Here is a 19,944-nt window from a genome sequence, read left to right as displayed (position 1 = left end):
CAGCAGGTTTGTTCTGCCCTCTAGTTTTGGTTTCCAAATCTCAGTTTGCTTTCGTTCCTTAGAAATAGAGAGAGTCAGTTTCCTTTCCCTGTTTTCCTTTTCAGTTTCGGTTACCGTCTGTCTCAAAGAATTACAAACCTTAAAAGAACAGATTCACTATGCAATCAAGAGAACCTGCTCTTGTATTTTCTACTGAAAAATATAGAGCAGACAGTTTAAATAGACAGACTTTCTTTTAATAATAATCTTTATTGGCACAAGTAGGCTTACATCAATGCTGCAATGATGTTACTGTGAAAAGCCCCTAGTCGCCACATTCTGGCGTCTGTTCGGGTACACAGAGGGAGAATTCAGAATGTTCAATTCACCTAACAGCACGTCTTTCGGAACTTGTGGGAGGAAACCGGAGCACCTGGAAGAAACCCACGCAGACACGGGGAGAACGTGCAGACTCCGCACAGACAGTGACCCAAGCCAGGAATCGAACCTGGGACCCTGGAGCTGTGAAGCAACAGTGCTACCCACTACTACCGTGCTGCCCTTGAGATGCGGCATATTTGATAGATTTCAGCATCGATAGGCTTTTAAAATACTTTTAAGCTTCCAAAAATTGTCATTCAAAAGCAATTGAATTATGCTGTTTATGTTGTCAACTTCTTCCAGTGGTGGTGCTTGTCTCTGTGTCAGAAACTAGTGGATTCGATCAATACTCCAAAATCTAAAGAAGCTAAGGAATCCAAGGAAGTTAAGGATTGTATTTGATTAATAAACCCTGATCATTCGGAGGTTTTTAAGTAGACAAAGAAGGCCAAGAAACTGGGATAGAAAGGGAAAACAGAATATGAATGCAATCCAGCAAAAAAACATAAAAACAAAGTGTAAAAGCTTCCATAGGTATGTCAGGTATGTAAAAAGGAAGCATTTGGCTAAGATAAATGTGGGTCCGTTACAAGCAGTGAGGAGAATGGAGAATAGAGAAATGTCAGAAAAGCTTAATGATAACTTTGTGACTTTTCACCAAAGAAAATACAGGAATTCTCCCAGATGTAGAGATTCAAGGGACCAGGGAGAATGTGGAGCTGAAGGAAATTAGTAAAAGTAAGACGGTTGTATTGGAAGCCAAAAGCCAAATCTCTCTTCTGTTGTCACCACATTCTTTTTGACGAAGTAAAATCTGTTCTTCATGGCTATGCATAACATAAACTTGAGTTTAAACATCAACTTATTAGCTGTTCCTTTCAATCAAATGTTCCTGTGATTTATTGTAACAATTTACTAAAGTCTCACTTTATTCACCATGCATGTCCCTTGTAATCATGCGGCATTTGCTCTGCACTATTTTGATACTTCTGCATGCCCCCTGAGGTGTGCAATTTAGATAGCTGCTTTGAAATATTTTAAGCTTCTTAGGATGAAATTGATTCTGTCAGCATCCTCAAGTCTGGAAATGGACCGAGGACAGAACTGATTATTGTCATTGGCTCCTTGGCAACCTGATCCCAAAGGTAAAGGCTTTTGGAAGGAGCTGATGGAGTGCCCCTCTGTCTGTCACCTTAAGATAAGGAGCTTTTTTAGCATCCACTTGTACTGAGAACCAGGTTTGCACCACCAGGATTCAGTAGGAGACTGGATCTCACAGGATCAGAATTTTCTCTCCTACTCTTCAATGTTGGCTGTGTCCTGCCCTGTGGACCTTAGACTTCCTTTGAATTTTCTTAGTAACAACCAGATTTTTCAAAGTTGATTCTTTTTTTAAATGTATACTTTCCTCGTAATAAACTTGGATCAATTCGTAAATGATTAAAGCTATTTGGAGGATCCTACGTCTGTAAATTGTTGAGAGAAATATTTCAGCTCTAAAATGGACACTGACATTTATTGTTAGTCAGTTGCAGTGTTTCCTAATTGTGGGATATAAATTGTTACTGTTTTTACTCTTTTGTAGTTGGTTGCTTTTGATGTGGAGAGAATCAAAACTGAGGAGGGAATTCCACCAAAAATGTTAAAACACATACGAGAGCTTGCAGAACAGCTGTACAAGAACGTAAGTTTCTTCGTAAACAAAATCTTTGTTTTTAACAGTAATGTACTTAACCATGCATTGTGAGAATGTAAATAACAATGCTAACCAATTATGGCGGTTGAGCATGCTAAATGTACCAAATCCTAAAATGTTCTCTTGCTATCATTATATCACATCTGAGACTAGAAGCTAGTTAGAAATGTTAATGACACTTACAATTAAAAAAAAACACATTGCCTCCAGAGGTTCACTACGCAGCATTAATATTAAACCTATCCAGCTGTTCCATTTGCTGTTCAGTTTTTTTCAAATGACTTCAACCAGTATTGTTGTTAACATTTATTCCTGACTTTGCCAAAGCAATATAAAATATTTTTTTTAGTGCACTATGTGTCAGTTTGATAACTTTAATATGAAATTCTGTATATTTAGAATGATTGCAAGTCAAGCACTTGTTTTTCCACCCAGATTAGATCTCCGTGTTGGCAATAGTTTGCAGTGATTTAAACTTAGCCCTGGAGCTCACAGTGTATATCCGAAAGAACAGAATTTGAGGAGAATTTGGGTGGTAAGGACTCAGTATATCGGAACAGATTTTTGAAATGCTATCCTTTTACCATTGGAGGCCAATGAGAAAGGAAAAGAATGACTTAAGATGCTGGATCATTCCTCAGCCAGAAATGATGTCAGATTAAATAGGACCTGGAAATTGAGTTATCCGAGCTGGAACAGCAACAGAAATTCAGCCTTTTTGCTGATCTAAAAAACAAAAGCAAGAGGCCCTGTTATCTATTGGTGCATATTGGCCACAGCACTTAATTTATGAAGCCACATTTTGAAAACCGAGGGAAACAAAACTGTTGCATCCACTTCCCCCCCCCTAAAAAACAATCGGGTGTCATTCTGCCTCTCCTCTGTAGGTATTGGCAGCACATTTACACATTCAAATATTTGTATTCTTATCTAGATGACAAGCAAGTACAATCAATGATTTATTATTGTTTATTAAGCATTTTTAGATATGACCTTTATTGTAGGAGCAAGGTTTCAAAACGCCTGAAGAATAGGTCATAGTAAAGTATTTTTTGAATGTACCAAAATCTACTGATACAATTCTATTCTGTGAGATCAGCACATAGACCTGCCTGCAGACCTCAAGATCAGTGATAACAAACGAGAGGCCTATAAAACATGACTCCAGTTACAGCAGAGCAGTCTGCTCTTTAAAGGTGTAGAATGAACATTACTCGAAAAAAAATGGTTGGTAACAACAGCTCACAATAGGCAAAGCCCTACCTGATTTCATGAGCATAAATGGGTCTGACCAAATGTCAGATTTAAGGGCACAGCAACCAATGTTCTATGAGCCATAGCTTAGGTTATGGAGTCATAGAGAGCATTTTTGCAGCACGGCAAGAGAACTTTTGGCCCATCGGATCACACCAGCCATCAAGCACCTATCTACTCTAATCCCATGTTCCAGCACATGGCCTGTGGCCTTGTGTGCTATGGTGTTTCAAGTGCTCATCTAAATACTTCTTAAATGTTGTGAGGGTTCCCACCTCTACCACCCTTTCAGGCAGTGAGTTCCAGATTCCAACCACCCTGGGAGTGAAGACATTTTCCCTCACACCCCCTATAAACCTCCTGCCCCTTACCTTAAACCTATGTACCCTGGTAATTTACCCCTCCACTAAGGAGAAAAGTTCCTCCCTATCCACCCTATCTATGCCCCTCATAATTGTATACACCTCAATCAGGCCTCCCCCTCAGCCTTCTTTGCTCCAAGGAAAACAATCCCAGCCTATCCACGCTCTGTCGATAGCTGAAATGCCCCAGCCTAGGCAAAATCCTGGTAATTCTCCTCTGCAGTAACTCTAATGCAATCACTTCCTTCTTATAGTCTGATGACCAGAACTGCACATAGCACTTCAGCTGTGGCCTAAAGAGCGTTTTACACAGCCCCATCATAATCTCCCTGCTCTTATATTCTATGCCTCGGTTAATAAAGGCAAGTATCTCATATGCCGCCTTCACCTTCTTGGGGGAGGCAGTGGCGTAGTGGAATTGTCACTGGACTAGTCATCCAGAGACCCAGGGTAATGCTCTTGGGATCTGGGTTCGAATTCATTAGGGCAATTGGTGGAAATTGAATTCAATAAAAATCTGAAATTAAAAGTCTATAATGACCATGAAGCCATTGTCAATTGTTGTAGAAACCCATCTGGTTCACTAATGTCCATTCTGGAAGAAAATCTGTCATCCTTACCTGGTAAGGATCCAAATCTTTGGATCCTCGCTGTCTTCAGGGGATGTCCCGGAGGACTGGAGAATAGCCAATGTTGTTCCTTTGTTTAAGAAGGGTAGCAAGGATAATCCCGGGAACTACAGGCCGGTGAGCCTTACTTCAGTGGTAGGGAAATTACTGGAGAGAATTCTTCGAGACAGGATCTACTCCCATTTGGAAGCAAATGGACGTATTAGTGAGAGGCAGCACGGTTTTGTGAAGGGGAGGTCGTGTCTCACTAACTTGATAGAGTTTTTCGAGGAGGTCACTAAGATGATTGATGCAGGTAGGGCAGTAGATGTTGTCTATATGGACTTCAGTAAGGCCTTTGACAAGGTCCCTCATGGTAGACTAGTACAAAAGGTGAAGTCACACGGGATCAGGGGTGAACTGGCAAGGTGGATACAGAACTGGCTAGGCCATAGAAGGCAGAGGGTAGCAATGGAGGGATGCTTTTCTAATTGGAGGGCTGTGACCAGTGGTGTTCCACAGGGATCAGTGCTGGGACCTTTGCTCTTTGTAGTATATATAAATGATTTGGAGGAAAATGTAACTGGTCTGATTAGTAAGTTTGCAGACGACACAAAGGTTGGTGGAATTGCGGATAGCGATGAGGACTGTCTGAGGATACAGCAGGATTTAGATTGTCTGGAGACTTGGGCGGAGAGATGGCAGATGGAGTTTAATCCGGACAAATGTGAGGTAATGCATTTTGGAAGGGCTAATGCAGGTAGGGAATATACAGTGAATGGTAGAACCCTCAAGAGTATTGAAAGTCAAAGAGATCTAGGAGTACAGGTCCACAGGTCATTGAAAGGGGCAACACAGGTGGAGAAGGTAGTCAAGAAGGCATACGGCATGCTTGCCTTCATTGGCCGGGGCATTGAGTATAAGAATTGGCAAGTCATGTTGCAGCTGTATAGAACCTTAGTTAGGCCACACTTGGAGTATAGTGTTCAATTCTGGTCGCCACACTACCAGAAGGATGTGGAGGCTTTAGAGAGGATGCAGAAGAGATTTACCAGAATGTTGCCTGGTATGGAGGGCATAAGCTATGAGGAGCGATTGAATAAACTCGGTTTGTTCTCACTGGAACGAAGGAGGTTGAGGGGCGACCTGATAGAGGTCTACAAAATTATGAGGGGCATAGACAGAGTGGATAGTCAGAGGCTTTTCCCCAGGGTAGAGGGGTCAATTACTAGGGGGCATAGGTTTAAGGTGAGAGGAGCAAAGTTTAGAGTAGATGTACGAGGCAAGTTTTTTACGCAGAGGGTAGTGGGTGCCTGGAACTCACTACCGGAGGAGGTAGTGGAAGCAGGGACGATAGGGACATTTAAGGGGCATCTTGACAAATATATGAATAGGATGGGAATAGAAGGATACGGACCCAGGAAGTGTAGAAGATTGTAGTTTAGTCGGGCAGTATGGTCGGCACGGGCTTGGAGGGCCGAAGGGCCTGTTCCTGGGCTGTACATTTCTTTGTTCTTTGTTCTTTGGTCTGGCCTACATGTGACTCCTGACCCACAACAATGTGGTTGACTCTTAAATGCCTTCAGGGATGGGCAACAAATGCTGGCCCAGCCGCAACACCCATATCCCATGAAGTATTAAAAAAAAACCTGTCCTGCTGCCTTCAGGGATCTATGGACATGCCAACCGAGACTCCTCTGATCCTCTGTACTTAGAATTCCTACAGTGCAGAAGGAGGCCATTCGGCCCATCTGAAAGAGCATCCTAGTCCCAGCCCCCTGCCCTCTCCCTGTAGCCCCACAACCCCACCTAACCTACACATCATTGAACACTAAGGGCAATTTAGCTTGGCAATCCAGCTAACCTACACTTCTTTGGACTTGGGATTAGAGTAGATAGGTGCTTGATGGCTGGTGTGATCCGATGGGCCAAAAGTTCTCTTGCTGTGCTGCAAAAATGCTCTCTATGACTCCATAACCTTATTCATTGTATATTCCCTTTCCTTGTTCGTCCTCCCAAAAATGTATTATCTCACACGTTTCAAAGTTAAATTCCATTTGCCCTTCTTCTTCCCATCTAACCTGCCTGTCTATATCGTCCTTTAATCCTAAGGCTTTCCTCGTCACTATTTACCACACTACCAATGTTTCTGTGATCATACCTCCTACATTCACGTCCAGATCATTAATGTACACTACAAACAGCAAGGAACCCAGCACCAATCCTTGCGGAACACCACTGGACACAGATTTCCAGTCACAAAAACAACCTTCGACCATCACTTTGCGCCTCTTGCCACTAAGCCAATTTTGGATCCCATGGGCTCTTACCACCTTGACCAGTCTCCCATGCGAGACCTTGTTTAAAAGCCTTAGTAGATCCATGTAAGCTACATCAACTGGGCTATTCTCATCTACACACCCAGTCACCTCTTCAAAAAATTCAATTCAATTTGTGAGACATGATCTCCCCCTGACAAAGCCATGTTGACCATCCTTGATTCATCATTGCTTCCCCACGTCGAAATTAATTCTGCCCCTCAGAATTCTTTCCAATAGTTTCCCTACCATTGAAGTTAAACTCACTGACCTATAATTTCCTGGTTTATTCCTTCCACGCTTCTTGAATAATGGTACCATATTAGGTGTCCTCTAGTCCTCCTGTGGTCAGAGAAGATTTGAAAATTGTCAAATCCTCTGGAATCTCCTCCCTTGCCTCCCACAGCAGCCTGAGATGCACCTCATCTGGACCTGAGGGTTTATTCACTTTTAAGATTGCTAAAACCGTTAATACCTCCTCCCTCTCATTGTTAATTTATTCAAGTTCATCACCGTCATAGAGACAAAAAATTGTCACGGCGCTGAAGGAGACCATTTGCCCCATGTGTGCACCAACCCTCAAACAAGCATTATGACACCCAGGTCCCTCTGCTCCTGTACCCCTTTTAGAATTTCATCCCTTATTTTATATTGTTTTCCCATGTTCTTCCTACCCAAATGTATTACCTCATACTTTGCATTGAACTTCACCTGCCACCTTTCTGCCCAATCCACCAACCTGTCTACCTCCTTTTGAAGTTCCACACTGTCCTCCTCACCATTCACGATGCTTCCAAATTTGTGTCATCTGCAAACTTTGAAACTGTCCCCTTCACACCAAGGTCCAGATCATTAATACATATCAGGAAAAGCAAGGGTTCCAGTTTAGACCCTGGGGAACACTACTACAAAACTTTCTCCAGCCCAAAAAATATCCATTGACTTGCTCTCTGTTCATGTCTATATAACCATAGCTATTCTTAATACAATTCCAATTACCTTGAGAAGAAGACTGTGTCTTCCCTGCCCTTTTTTGTATCACTTTGGAGACCATTTCACCTACCGAAGGTACATTATAGCTACACTCTTACCTTCCAAAAAAACAGAGGACCACGATTTTAATCACGGCAAACTAAGAACTCCAATCTTTGCATTAATTATAATACAATCAGACACAATCCACAAAGGCTGCCAACTATATGCAATATAGTCAGTGGAAAATATTTGTTGCTGTTGAGGTAAGATCATAACAACTTAAGTGTATATGGAATTCCAAAATCTGTTACTACATTTAAAGATTTCTAAATTCAGATACATTGGTCGTGCTGTGCCTCCATTTCCCCTACAGTAGGTTCTAGAAGGTTCTTTTACGTTGTGTGAAGAGATTAAGGAAGAATCTTGCATGGTATGCTGTGCTCTGCAAAAGGATATTGAATCTTATTGCACATCTTAAAGTATTGTGCAGTGAGATGCACATAAGTCTCATTAGAGAACAAGTATTAAATTTTAAAAACTGATTACTTTAAATAGAATACATTTTACTTTTTTTATTCTTTAGCGTCTGCAGCAGACCTCCCCAATATAAAATGAGAAGCAGTGCAGTGTTCGTTCTTTCTATATTATTGACTCCGTGGGAAAAATACACTTTATTTTATACAAAAGAATTCATCAGTTAGAGTTAGGAATTGTTGTAAGGGTTACATATTGGTTGATGGATATACATTTTGAGCAATTCTTTTGAAATAATGAAATAATTTCTGTAACACATTTAACATATCTTCAGGCCCTGTTACAGACTCTGATCTCCTAACAACTGTCTGAGGCTGAAGCACATTGCCCCCTTCCTTGGTGTTGTATTTAAGACCAAAATCAGCTTCCAACCACATATAATATAATAATCTTTATTAGTGTCACAAGTAGGCTTACATTACACTGCAGTGAACTTACTGTGAAAATTTCCTGGTCGTCACACTCCGGCGCCTGTTTGGGTAAAATGAGGGAGAATTCAGAATGTCCAATTCACCTAACAGGCACATCTTTTGGATGTGTCAGGAAATCAGAGCACCTGGAGGAAACCCAGGCAGACATGGGAGAAAATGACCCAAGCTGGGAATCGAACTCAGGTCCCTGGCACTGTGAAGCAACAGTGCTAACCTACTGTGCCGCCCATATGTACTACATCACCAAGGCCACATTCTTTAACCTCTGTAACACCACCCAATTCTGTCCCTGCCACAGCTTATCTCCTGCTGAAACTCTCATCCATGGCTTTGCTATGTTTCGACTTGACTATTCCAACGCTCTTCTAGGTGACCTCCCATCTTCTACCCTTCATAAATGTGAGCTCATCCAAAGGTGTGCTGCCTGAATCCTTATAACTTGCACAGTCCTATTCACCAATGACCTCTGCTTATTGACCGACATGAGCTGCTGGTTTGTTGAACCTTCAATTGTAAAATTCATATCCTTAAGTTCAAGGATATGATTGCTAATTGCTCCTATGAAGCCACTGGAGATGTTTTACTATGTTAAAAACGCTATATAAATGAAAGTTAGTGTTGTTGAGAATAGTAGGTTTCTTTTGATTTATTTATAATGATCACTGAGATTGGTGTCAAGTAAATTCACATGACTGCAATTTTTCTTCCACATCTGAAGTTGGTATAGAATTATCTGGAAGCTCTTCAGGCTTGTCTGAAGTCCAAGAGGTTATTTGACATTACTTGATTTTTTGTGAATACAAATACGTTTCCTCCTGTTGGGCGGGAAAAACAAACCTTTAGATCTGTTCGTGCAGATTTAGTTTTTCTTGTTTGTTTTTTATTACTTTAAATGTATATTTTTTCCTTCTCTTATCCCATCATACACACATGTTTTCTTTTCTAATTTTTAGTAGATCCCATTGCTGCCTCATACAGCAGGGACACTGGAACTGTCTGAATCACAAACTTCCCTCTGCCATCGGCTTACTCTTCCAAGAAGAAGTGCGTTTTTTCAAGTTGAAAGATGTGCCAATTAACTGAAATGAAAATTGGCACAGCGTAGACCAGAACTAGAGATAAGCTGAGTTGAACATCAGGGCTGGAATTTAAATTTGCTGTTATGTTTAGTAATCCAATAAACAAAAAACATTCAGTTTAGCGGGCATCTTCAGCATCTTTTTAAGGAAGGTAGTATGGTCCTTTTGTGCCAAGATACTTGAGTTATTGGTTAGTTAATTAAATAGTAGACTGTGTGAATTGGAACTTTGTTTGTTCAGGTGTAGTGTATACTCAATTTTATTTTCTTACTGGAAAGCAATATAGGTTAGGTAGTAATTATCTTCAAAATAAATTAAATTTTGTGGTTCAATCATTTGAACTATGAGCTACCTTTCAATGTTTATCTGTTCAACCTCAAGCACGGTAGCATTGTGGATAGCACAATTGCTTCACAGCTCCAGGGTCCCAGGTTCAATTCCGGCTTGGGTCACTGTCTGTGCGGAGTCTGCACATCCTCCCCGTGTGTGCGTGGATTTCCTCTGGGTGCTCCGGTTTCCTCCCACAGTCCAAAGATGTGCAGGTTAGATCGATTAGCCATGATAAATTGCCCTCAGTGTCCAAAATTGCCCTTAGTGTTGGGTGGGGTTATTGGGTTATGGGGATAGGGTGGAGGTGTTGACCTTGGGTAGGGTGTTCTTTCCAAGAGCCGGTGCAGACTCGGTGGGCCGAATGGCCTCCTTCTGCACTGTAAATTCTATGATAATCTATGATAATCTATGACATAAAGTACAATATTGCTGTCTTCCTCACCGGGGCAAAATAAATTGCCTGAGAAGTTGTTCTCCTGGAAAAATTTGTTGCAGTGTCCTCTATGTCATGTAAGCTGCTCCCAATCCATATAAAATATTTCCTAAATGATTGATAGCAATTGTATTCAAAATATGCTGCGTTACCTTATTATTTCTAGTGATACCTCTGCAGCAAGTATTTTAATATTGCAGTTCATAGTTCAAAAAATAATCTTTAATTATCCCTTGGAAATTTTTAGTTTTTTGTGAAGTTAATGAAGCAATACTTTCACACACTGGTATTTTTGTGTCACTAATAGTTGTGCTTCAGTATTGCCCTACTGAGGTTTATTTCAACTGGCTCAGTTCTCGTTGATTTATTTTGATGATCTGTTAATGTCATTTTTAAAATTAAAAACTTCAGTTAATTTATTCTAATGTTGGCTACCAGCAATTCTGCCAATACTGTTTTCAGACACTTGACAATTTTCAAAAGTCCGAGATTTAGAAAAAAGGATTAATGCAACTCTTGAGGTCATATAATGAACAAGAGAAATAGGAGCAACAGGAGGTCATTTGACCTTGCAAGCCTGCTCTGCATTTGACTAGATCATACTCACTCTATCCCCAGAACCCATAGTTCCCTGAGTAATAAAATATATATGATCTCGATCTTTATTATAATCATATGCAGAGTATTCACTATCTCCTCTCTCCCATTTTCACCATTAATATATGCGGTAAAAGCTGCAGCCCCAGAACAGATTGCTATGGAATACCGCTGGTCATATCTGTGCAACAAGAAAATATTCCCTTCATCCCTACTTGGTGTCTCCTACCTTCCAATTCACAATGTTGCCTCCAATATTTAGCATTTTCATTTTTGTTCATTACTTTTTCAAATACTTTCTGAAAGTCCATTTATAAAGCAGCTGCCTGCACACCCCTGTCCATCACGCTAGCGACTTTTTCAAAACTCAATCAAACATAAGAACTACCCTTAATAAATCCCTGCTGACTTTATTTCATCAAGCAACTGTCAATGACAACAGCATTCCAAAGAGCGGCCCGATCAAGGTAGTAATGCCTTGATGAATGTTATTATACCCCTAGCTATAACTAGCTACCATAACAACTTCAAGGAACAGTAAAGTGTTGGCCCAAGAGTTATCTATTAAAAAATGTATTCATCACCTTTCTTGGCATTTCTTGCAGCACAACGAGGTACTATAAGGGGGTACATGCCACATGGTGATCTCATGTATACTGTCCGTAGGTGCCTTTCATAAGCATTGAAATTTAATTATCTGTTTTTCCATTTGAAAAATATTATAGGAAAATCCAAATCCACATATGGCTTTTCAGAAAGTGCCTAAACCAACCGAAGGTTCACATATGAGGGTGCACGTACTTCCATTTCCCAAGATAAATGAAGACAAAGTACAGGCTCTTCTCCAAGAAGGTCTCTCCAAGCACCTTAATTCACCACCCGCTGTTCGGGTTGAGAAAAAGTGCATCGTGCCTGCTGGCCCACCAGTTGGTGCGTATCAATATTTTGCCTTAAGGATAACCTTGAACTTCTGGTCTACATTAAAAATAGTGTTCATGAATGCTTTGGAAATCAAGTTGTCAAGATATAAAAGAGTTCTGGAGGATGTGACCTGTATTTTCCTTTATCCTGTTTATTTTGCTTCTGTTCTTTGTTTGATACACAATTTATGGATGATTTAAGCAGTTATTGTTGTGTCTGATACGAATAGTAACTGGCACTGTTCCTGTGGGCTGTGTAAGCGTGTTCCCTACGTTTTTGATGGTACCTGTGATTTTTAAAACATAAAAATAGTAAAATTTCACAATTCTAAGTATAAACCAGTAATATTTATTTCAAGGTATATGTTCCTTTTTTTCTTCCAGTCATCCTGTCCCAAAGCACTCTTCCTATCCCTCTCCCCCTACAAAATAAATTGTGAGTGGTGAGGTTGTGGAATTAAACAGATGACTGTATGAACTCATTGTTCTTTTCAGGCATCCCAGGTCAGGTATAGCACAGGTTAAATGCAGTTCAGAGCTTTCCCTGAACTCCCAACAATGTGCAATCAGCATAATGTCTGGAATTCATAACTCCTGGACTATTATAATATTTCTAATTTCCGTACTGCGGTTATCAATCTCTGACATGAGTCACTTAGTCCCATGCTGTGGTCAGTTTTTGTTCCCTGTGAACTTCTGTTCCTTTGGATGTTACTGCCAAAATTAACACTGGAATTTTCCATTTCATGTGCCTACATTGTATTCCAACTCGAGTCCGAGAAATGTTAGAGTCACATTCTGTTTGTTTTTGTTTTGTTTGGATTTTTTTGTAAGTTGTTTATTCCCACAGAACATTTCACGCAATAAGAAAATACCCTTAGACAAAAACACCTGAGAGCCTGACTATTGTCAGATCTGCTGTTGCTTTGGCACAACACGATGCAGAGCAGCTCTTATTTTAGTGGTGCATGAAAGTTTCCTCCTTCCATTTGCTTAGACCTCGATCTTAGTTTTCACTGAATCTGATGATTAAAAAATTTTTTTTTAGAGTACCCAATTCATTTTTTCCAATTAAGGGGCAATTTAACATCGTCAATCCACCTAGCCTGCACATCTTTGGGTTGTGGGGGCGCAACCCACGCAAACACGGGGAGAATGTGCAAACTCCACACGGACAGTGACCCAGAGCCAGGATTGAACCTGGGACCTCGGCGCCGTGAGGCAGCAGGGCTACTCACTGCGCCCCCGTGCTGCCCTGAATCTGATGATTTAACTGAAAATGACTTGTCATCCAGAGAAGACCTATGTTCATATGTTAAATGAAACTAGAATTGAAACCTAACTGTTTTTGTTTATGGCACATTTATGATTCAATTCACGCTGTGCCCTTTTCAGATAATGTTGTAACCAACTATGCCTTTTAGTTCTCTATTTAAAAGTTCTAACAACTCCATATGAGCTTCCAACCCATTTGTTAATCATTAAACATTCTGAAAATGAATATTCTGGAATGTGTGCTTATCATCCTTATGCGTTTATAATTTAAAAATATATGTTTCTGCATTCAAATTTTATTTATGATTTCATTATCATGTGATGTGCTAAGCATGAAATCTTTACAAGAATTTGTTACAATCTGATTAGGGAGCATTAACATTTAAAGAGAAGTCTGAACACCTCGTTTCTACCAATAGAGCTGTACCATAAACTTGACCTTTTTTTAAACAAAACACAAACTTGATTGTATATTGACCAAAGTAAATATGAAAAGTTTACATGTACCTTATGATTGCATGTGTTACGCATCCAGGTTTACTTTTACGCTCCCACCCCCAGGAATTTTCTTATGAGACACATCAATCTTAAAGGTGTTTACTTCTGTAGGGACCACCCATACGTATGAGGGCTTTAAACTGAATAGTGGAGGGGAAGAATCATTTGAGAGGTGTGGTAAATCAAAGGGAAACCACGAGGTAATAGAGCAGGGCAACAATTTGGGCATGATAACCAGAGTGTGGCAGCAAGGGACAGAGTGTGTAAACTTGCACTGGCAGATAAGGCCAGAGATTGCAAAAATGGCAAAAAGACACAGTTAAAGGCTCTATATCTGAATATGCGCAGCATTAAGAACAAAATGGATGAATTGTCAGCACAGATGGAGATGAATATGTTTTACCTCATAGCCATTTCAGAGACATGGGGCTGGATTCTCCATTTCAGCAGCTAAGTGCTGGCTCAAACGGAGAATCTGCGGGCGTTTTATGATGGCACAATTGGCGCCGAACCCTCACTGATTCCGGGACCAGTGAGGGTCTAGCAGCGGTGCCGGGTGAAACATCCGGCTTCCGCGGCGTGAATGGCAGGGTCCCGGGCCATGCATGCACACGGTGACGACCTGCAGCGGTCGCGCCGTGCACTGACCCGACCCATCATCCGCGACCCCACAGGCCACCCCCCACCAGTTCCCGCAGCCCTCACGGAAGGCCCCGCCAGCGGCACAGATCCCGGCTGAGTGGGGCGGCGCTGTTCACAGGCCACAGCCGCCAAGCCGGGTTCCCGACCACTCAGACCACACGCCAACCGCGTAGTCAGGAACTCGGGCCATCAGGGGCAGAGCATCGCGGGTCGGCCTTCCGATGACATGCCAACGCAGTTGCAACGGCGTGCGCCACACAACGCGATTGCGCCACTTCCGAAGGGGCAAAGCATGGCTGACCGGCGTCAAACTAGCGCAATGTATTTGACATTTCGCAAAGACAAGAAACTAGGAAAAGGTGGTGGGGGTGTCTATTAATTAAGGATGTCATTTGTCAAGGAGTGAGAGGAGACCTTGGATCAAAAGAACATGATGTCTAATCAGTTTGTTTAGAGATAATAAATAGAAAAGATAAGAGGTCACTTGTTAGAGTAGTTTATAGTCCCTATCATCCCCCAACAGTGGTTACATGTTAGTACAGGAAAAAATAAATAGGGCATTTAAGAAAGGTACTGCAATAATCATGGGTGAGTTTAATCTACATGGGTATTGGGCAAATCAGATTGGCAATGGTAGACTGGAAAACAAGTTCTTGGAATATATTTGGGACTGTCTCTTAGCAAAGTATGTTCAAGAGCCAACCAAGGCTCAGGCTATTCTAAACATGGTAATGTGCAATGAGTCAGGATTAATCAATAATCTCATGGTAAAGGAACCTCTCAGTTCAAGTGATCATAACATAACAGAATTTTAAGTTCATTTTGAAGAAAGAAAGTGTGAGTCTAAGACTAGTCTCTTAAACCTGAAAGAAGATAATTATAAGAGTAGAAGGCGCAGCTAACTGAGCTGGGAAACTAGATTAAAAGCTTGGATAGTCGATAAAATGATAAAATGAACTGGGAAATTAGGTTAAAAGGCAAGACAGTAGAGGTGCATTGGCAGACATTTTGGAGGGAGAGGGTGAACAGCCAGTGGTCGTGGTACACATTGTTATAAACAACATGAGTAAGAAAAATGGATAAGGTCCTAAAAGCAAAATATAGGGAGTTATGAAGTAAGTTGGAAAATAGGGCTTCAAAGGTAGTAATCTCAGTGTTACTACCAGTGCCACGTGCTAGTCAGAGCAGAAGTAACAAGATATGTCAGATGAATTCGTGGCTGAAGAGATGGTGCAACAGGGAGGGTTTCAGATTCTTGGGACATTGGTACCGGTTCTGGGGGAGGTGGGACCAGGACAAACTGGATGGGTTACAAGTGGGCAGGACCAGGGCTGATGTCCTAGGGAGAGTATTTGCTAAAGTGGTTGGGGAGGGTTTAAACTAAAATGGCAGGGGAATAGGAACTTATACAAAGAGACAGAGGAGGGGGAAACACAGACAACAACCAAGGACAGAAAGGGAAATAAGAAAAGTGATAGGCAGAGATATCAAGGGCTAGAATCAAACAGGGCCGCAGTGAAAAATAAGAGGAATGTTAAAAAGACGAGCCTTAGGGCTGTGTGCCTTAATGTGCCCAGTATTTGGAATAAAGTGGATGAATGAATTGTGCAAATATATGTAAATTGGTATGATCATAGATCATAGAATTTACAGTGCAGAAGGAGGCCATTCAGCCCATCGAGTCTGCACCGGCTCTCTGAAAGAGCATCCTACTCAACCGTACACCTCCACCTTATCCCCGTAACCCCACCCAACACTAAGGGCAATTTTGGACACGAAGGGCAATTTAGCATGGCCAACCCACCTAACCTGCACATCTTTGGACTGTGGGAGGAAACCGGAGCACCCGGAGGAAACCCACACACACACTGGGAGGATGTGCAGACTCCGCACAGACAGTGACCCAAGCCGGGAATTGAACCTGGAACCCTGGAGCTGTGAAGCAATTGTGCTAACCACCATGCTACCGTGCTGCCCCTGATATAGTCGGGATTATGGCAACATGGCAGAAGGGTGACCAGGGGTGGGAATTGATCATCCAGGGGTATGTATTATTTAGGAAGGACAGGGAAAAAGCAGTGGTGTGGCATTGCTAGTTAAATAGGCAATTAACTTCTTAAGCAACTTGGCCCCATCCTCTTGAGTGTAATGGGCTCCAAGTTTCAATTGCATTTATCCCATTTTCTGCAGTTAAACTTTAATTTCTAACACTAAAAATTCTACTCTAAAACACATTAACTAGATATTTGCAACAAATTTCACATTTAGAAAAAAGTATCTATTTCCCTCCAATTAGTGATTAACTAGTGATTCATTTGTGATCTCATAGAAAATACGTTAGGGCAGCACAGTAGCATAGTGGTTATCACAGTTGTTTCACAGCTCCAGGGTCCCAGATTTGATTCCCGGCTTGGGTCACTGTCTGTGCGGAGTCGGCACGTTCTCCCCGTGTTTGCATGGGTTTCCTTCGGGTGCACCGGTTTCCTCCCACAGTCCAAAGATGTGCAGGTTAGGTGGATTGGCTATGCTAAATTGCCCTTAGTGTCCAAAAAAGGTTAGGTGAGTTTACGGGGATAGGGTGGAGGTGTGGGGATAGGGTGGAGGTTTGGGCTTAGATAAGGTGCTCTTTCCAAGGGCTGGTGCAGACTCGATGGGCCGAATGGCCTCCTTCTGCACTGTAAATTCTATGATTCTATGTGAGAAGACTTGATTTTGAAGCGTTTTATGACGGCGTGAACGTGCCGCTTCCACGTCTAATTCTGGCCCCTACAGGGGGCCAGCACGACGCTGGAGCGGTTCGCACTGCTCCAGCTGCAGATCCCGGCGCGATCTGGGCGCAGCGGGATCCGGGCATGCGCAGTTGTGCCGGCGCCAACGAGGACATGCACAGTGGCGCCGGCACAAATGCGCGCATGCACAATGGCCTCCTTCAACACGCCAGCCCCGACGCAACATGGCGCAGGGCTACAGGTACCGGTGCGTAGGAAAGGAGGCCCCCAGCCACAGAGGCCGGCCTGCCGATCGGTGGATCCCGATCGCGGGCCAGGTCACATCGGAGCGCCCCCCACCCCCACCCCCACCCCACAGGCCGCCACCCGACCCTTACACGTCGAGGTCCCGCCAGCCCAGAGCTAGTTAGAATGGTGGCGGCGGGACTCGGCTCTATTCCTACGGCTGCTCGGCCCATCCAGTCCAGAGAATCAGCGGGCAGACTGTGTCGAGCGACTGGCGCCGCGCCAACCACGCTGGCTCCGATTCTCCGCACTGTGGAGAATCGCGTGCCGGCGTCGGGGTGGCGTAGCACGATACGCATGGCCTGCCGGTGATTCTCCGACCCAGCGCGGGGTCGGAGAATCCCGCCCGTCGTTTCTGAGAATCTTGGTGATAAAACTGGGAATCCATTACCTGTGATTAGACTCTTCAAAAGGAAACTTGAATTTTATTGAGTTGCACAAAGGATGAACTTTTAGATCTAATGAGTATTGAGAACATTAAATAAAAATAATAATGAAACCATTCAGGAAATCTTTTTGTTCATGTTAAGAAGGCAAACAGAATGTTAGCCTTTATTGTTGGGGGATGCAGAATAAAAGTAGGTAAGTCTTACTACAACTACTAGAATGACCATGCTCCAGGGCATTGATGTGACCACACCTAGTGTACTGTACCTTGTGCAGTTTTAGTCACCTTAGTTATGCAGGGATATATGTGCAGTGGAAGCAGTTCAGAGAAGGGACACTAGACTGATTCTTGGGATGAAGGGATTGTTTAATGAGAAAAGGTTGAGCAGTTTGGGGCTGTACTCATTGCAGTTTAGAAGAATGAGAGGTGATCTTAGTAAAACTCAAAATTCTAAGTAAGCTTGACAGGGTACATGCCGAGAGCATGTTTTTAAAAATGAAGATGAGGAAGAATTTCTCCTGAGGGTCATTAGTGTTTGGAATTGTCTCCACCAGTAGGCTTAACTATTTCAACTCTGATGCAAAAGCTGGAGTCACCATTTTAAACTTTGAATTACTTCCATATCTTTCTGTAAATGGACACAGCAGTGAAGTAGATATCAACATTCTACTCGCCCCCATGAGAGTTTTGAGCATTGATGGTTATGAACATGAATAGATAGCATAAAAAAGAGGGGTTGGGAGATTTGGTTTTCAAAAGGCTCGACATTTAGGGTGGAATTTTACAGCCCTTCCCACCGGTCGGTTTTCCTGTCCTGCCAAGGTCAATAGACTTGAATGGCTCGCTGCATCTTATGTCCCTGATCCCGCCATGACGGAGCCCATAAGATATCACCTTTCGTTTCTCAAATGCCTTGGAGATGTAATAGAATGGGTATTTTTTTAAGTTCTGGTTCACAGTGGCCTGAAATTATGCTCCACCTCAGACCTTTTCTGGACATTGGTGTACTCAATAAGACATCCGATTGAGGTCTGATTCAGAAGTTATACTGCCACCTACATATCACTTAGTATCAATATGAAAGTGTTGATTTAATTGCCTAAATTAATCTAAGCCAAGTAAATTGATAGTTTCATTTTATTTTACTCTTTGCAATTTCTAGTGTCAATAATGGATAGAATGGGATCCATTTTTAACAGCGCTCGCAGACTCGAGGTTGTTCGAAACTGCATCTCCTACATATTTGAAAATAAAATACTGGAGACGGAGAAGGCAAGTTTTTTTCCCATTGGTATGAATAAATGGTAATATATATGGTACATATATTCACTATGGTTTCTAAAATTCAAGCAATAATCTTATAGCTCTTTTTGTTCTAAGCCAGCCTTTGAATTTGCCAAGTTGAATGTCTTGGTTACTTAAACATGATTTTATTGAAGTGCATTGGTACCTATTTCAATCAAGTACAAATATGTACATTGTCCACCATTTCTCCATTTACTAAGCGCAGATGAGACAGTGCAACAAGGTACTTGGAACACCTTTCCTGGAGCACAGCTTCCATCCTGCATCCGTATGTCGAATGTGGTCTACTTATTTATTCTCACATTAACATTTGTTTTTTAAAAAAATATATATATTTATTAAAGTTTTTTAACACAATTTTTCACCATTACAAACAATAACCCCCCTCCCCCCACTCGTAACAAAATAGAAAGAAAACGCACATAGCAAGATATATACATGGTAAAACGATATGTTACAGAGCTTTGTACACTGGCTCCCTCCCGTCACATTGACATTTGTAATGGTCATGCTTGAATTGGTCCAAGTTATGGAAGCAAACAATTCTATTTTTTCAACATGTATGCTGAAGCATTTTATAACAAGAAGTTCAACTGTATGCCATGTCCTAGATTGAAAGGAGGAGCCAACTAGCTTTAATCATACAAGCATACGAATTAGGAACAGGAACTAGGCCATTTGGCCCTTCGAGCCTACCCAGCCATTCAATAAATTAATACTGATCTGATTAGAATATCAACTCCACATTCCTACCTACCCCCCGCAATAGCCTTTCACCCGTTGCTTATCAAGAATATATCCACCTTAAAAATAGTCAGACTCCGCTTACACCACCTTTTGAGGAAGAGAATTGCAAAGACTCTCAACCCACTGAGAAAGAAATTCTCCTAATCTCTGTCCTAAATGCGTGAACCTTTATTTTTAA

The 19,944-nt window shown here is 41.9% G+C and overlaps 1 protein-coding gene across 2 annotated transcripts in view; it reads left to right on the top strand.

Moving 5' to 3' along the window:
* Nucleotides 1-19,944, top strand: part of sbf2 (SET binding factor 2) — an 857,151-nt gene that overhangs the window by 525,757 nt on the left and 311,450 nt on the right. For both annotated transcript variants that reach the window (XM_072466526.1, XM_072466525.1), the window contains exons 13-15: nt 1,946-2,044; nt 11,703-11,907; nt 18,877-18,986. In XM_072466526.1, the coding sequence (XP_072322627.1) occupies nt 1,946-2,044; nt 11,703-11,907; nt 18,877-18,986 (414 nt within the window). The remainder of the gene's footprint in view (nt 1-1,945; nt 2,045-11,702; nt 11,908-18,876; nt 18,987-19,944) is intronic.

The sequence above is a fragment of the Scyliorhinus torazame genome, chromosome 10 (assembly GCF_047496885.1).
Source record: "Scyliorhinus torazame isolate Kashiwa2021f chromosome 10, sScyTor2.1, whole genome shotgun sequence".
Taxonomy (NCBI): Eukaryota; Metazoa; Chordata; class Chondrichthyes; order Carcharhiniformes; family Scyliorhinidae; genus Scyliorhinus; species Scyliorhinus torazame.
The sequence above is the reverse complement of the archived record's forward strand: the minus strand, read 5'-3'. Positions and strand labels throughout refer to the sequence as shown.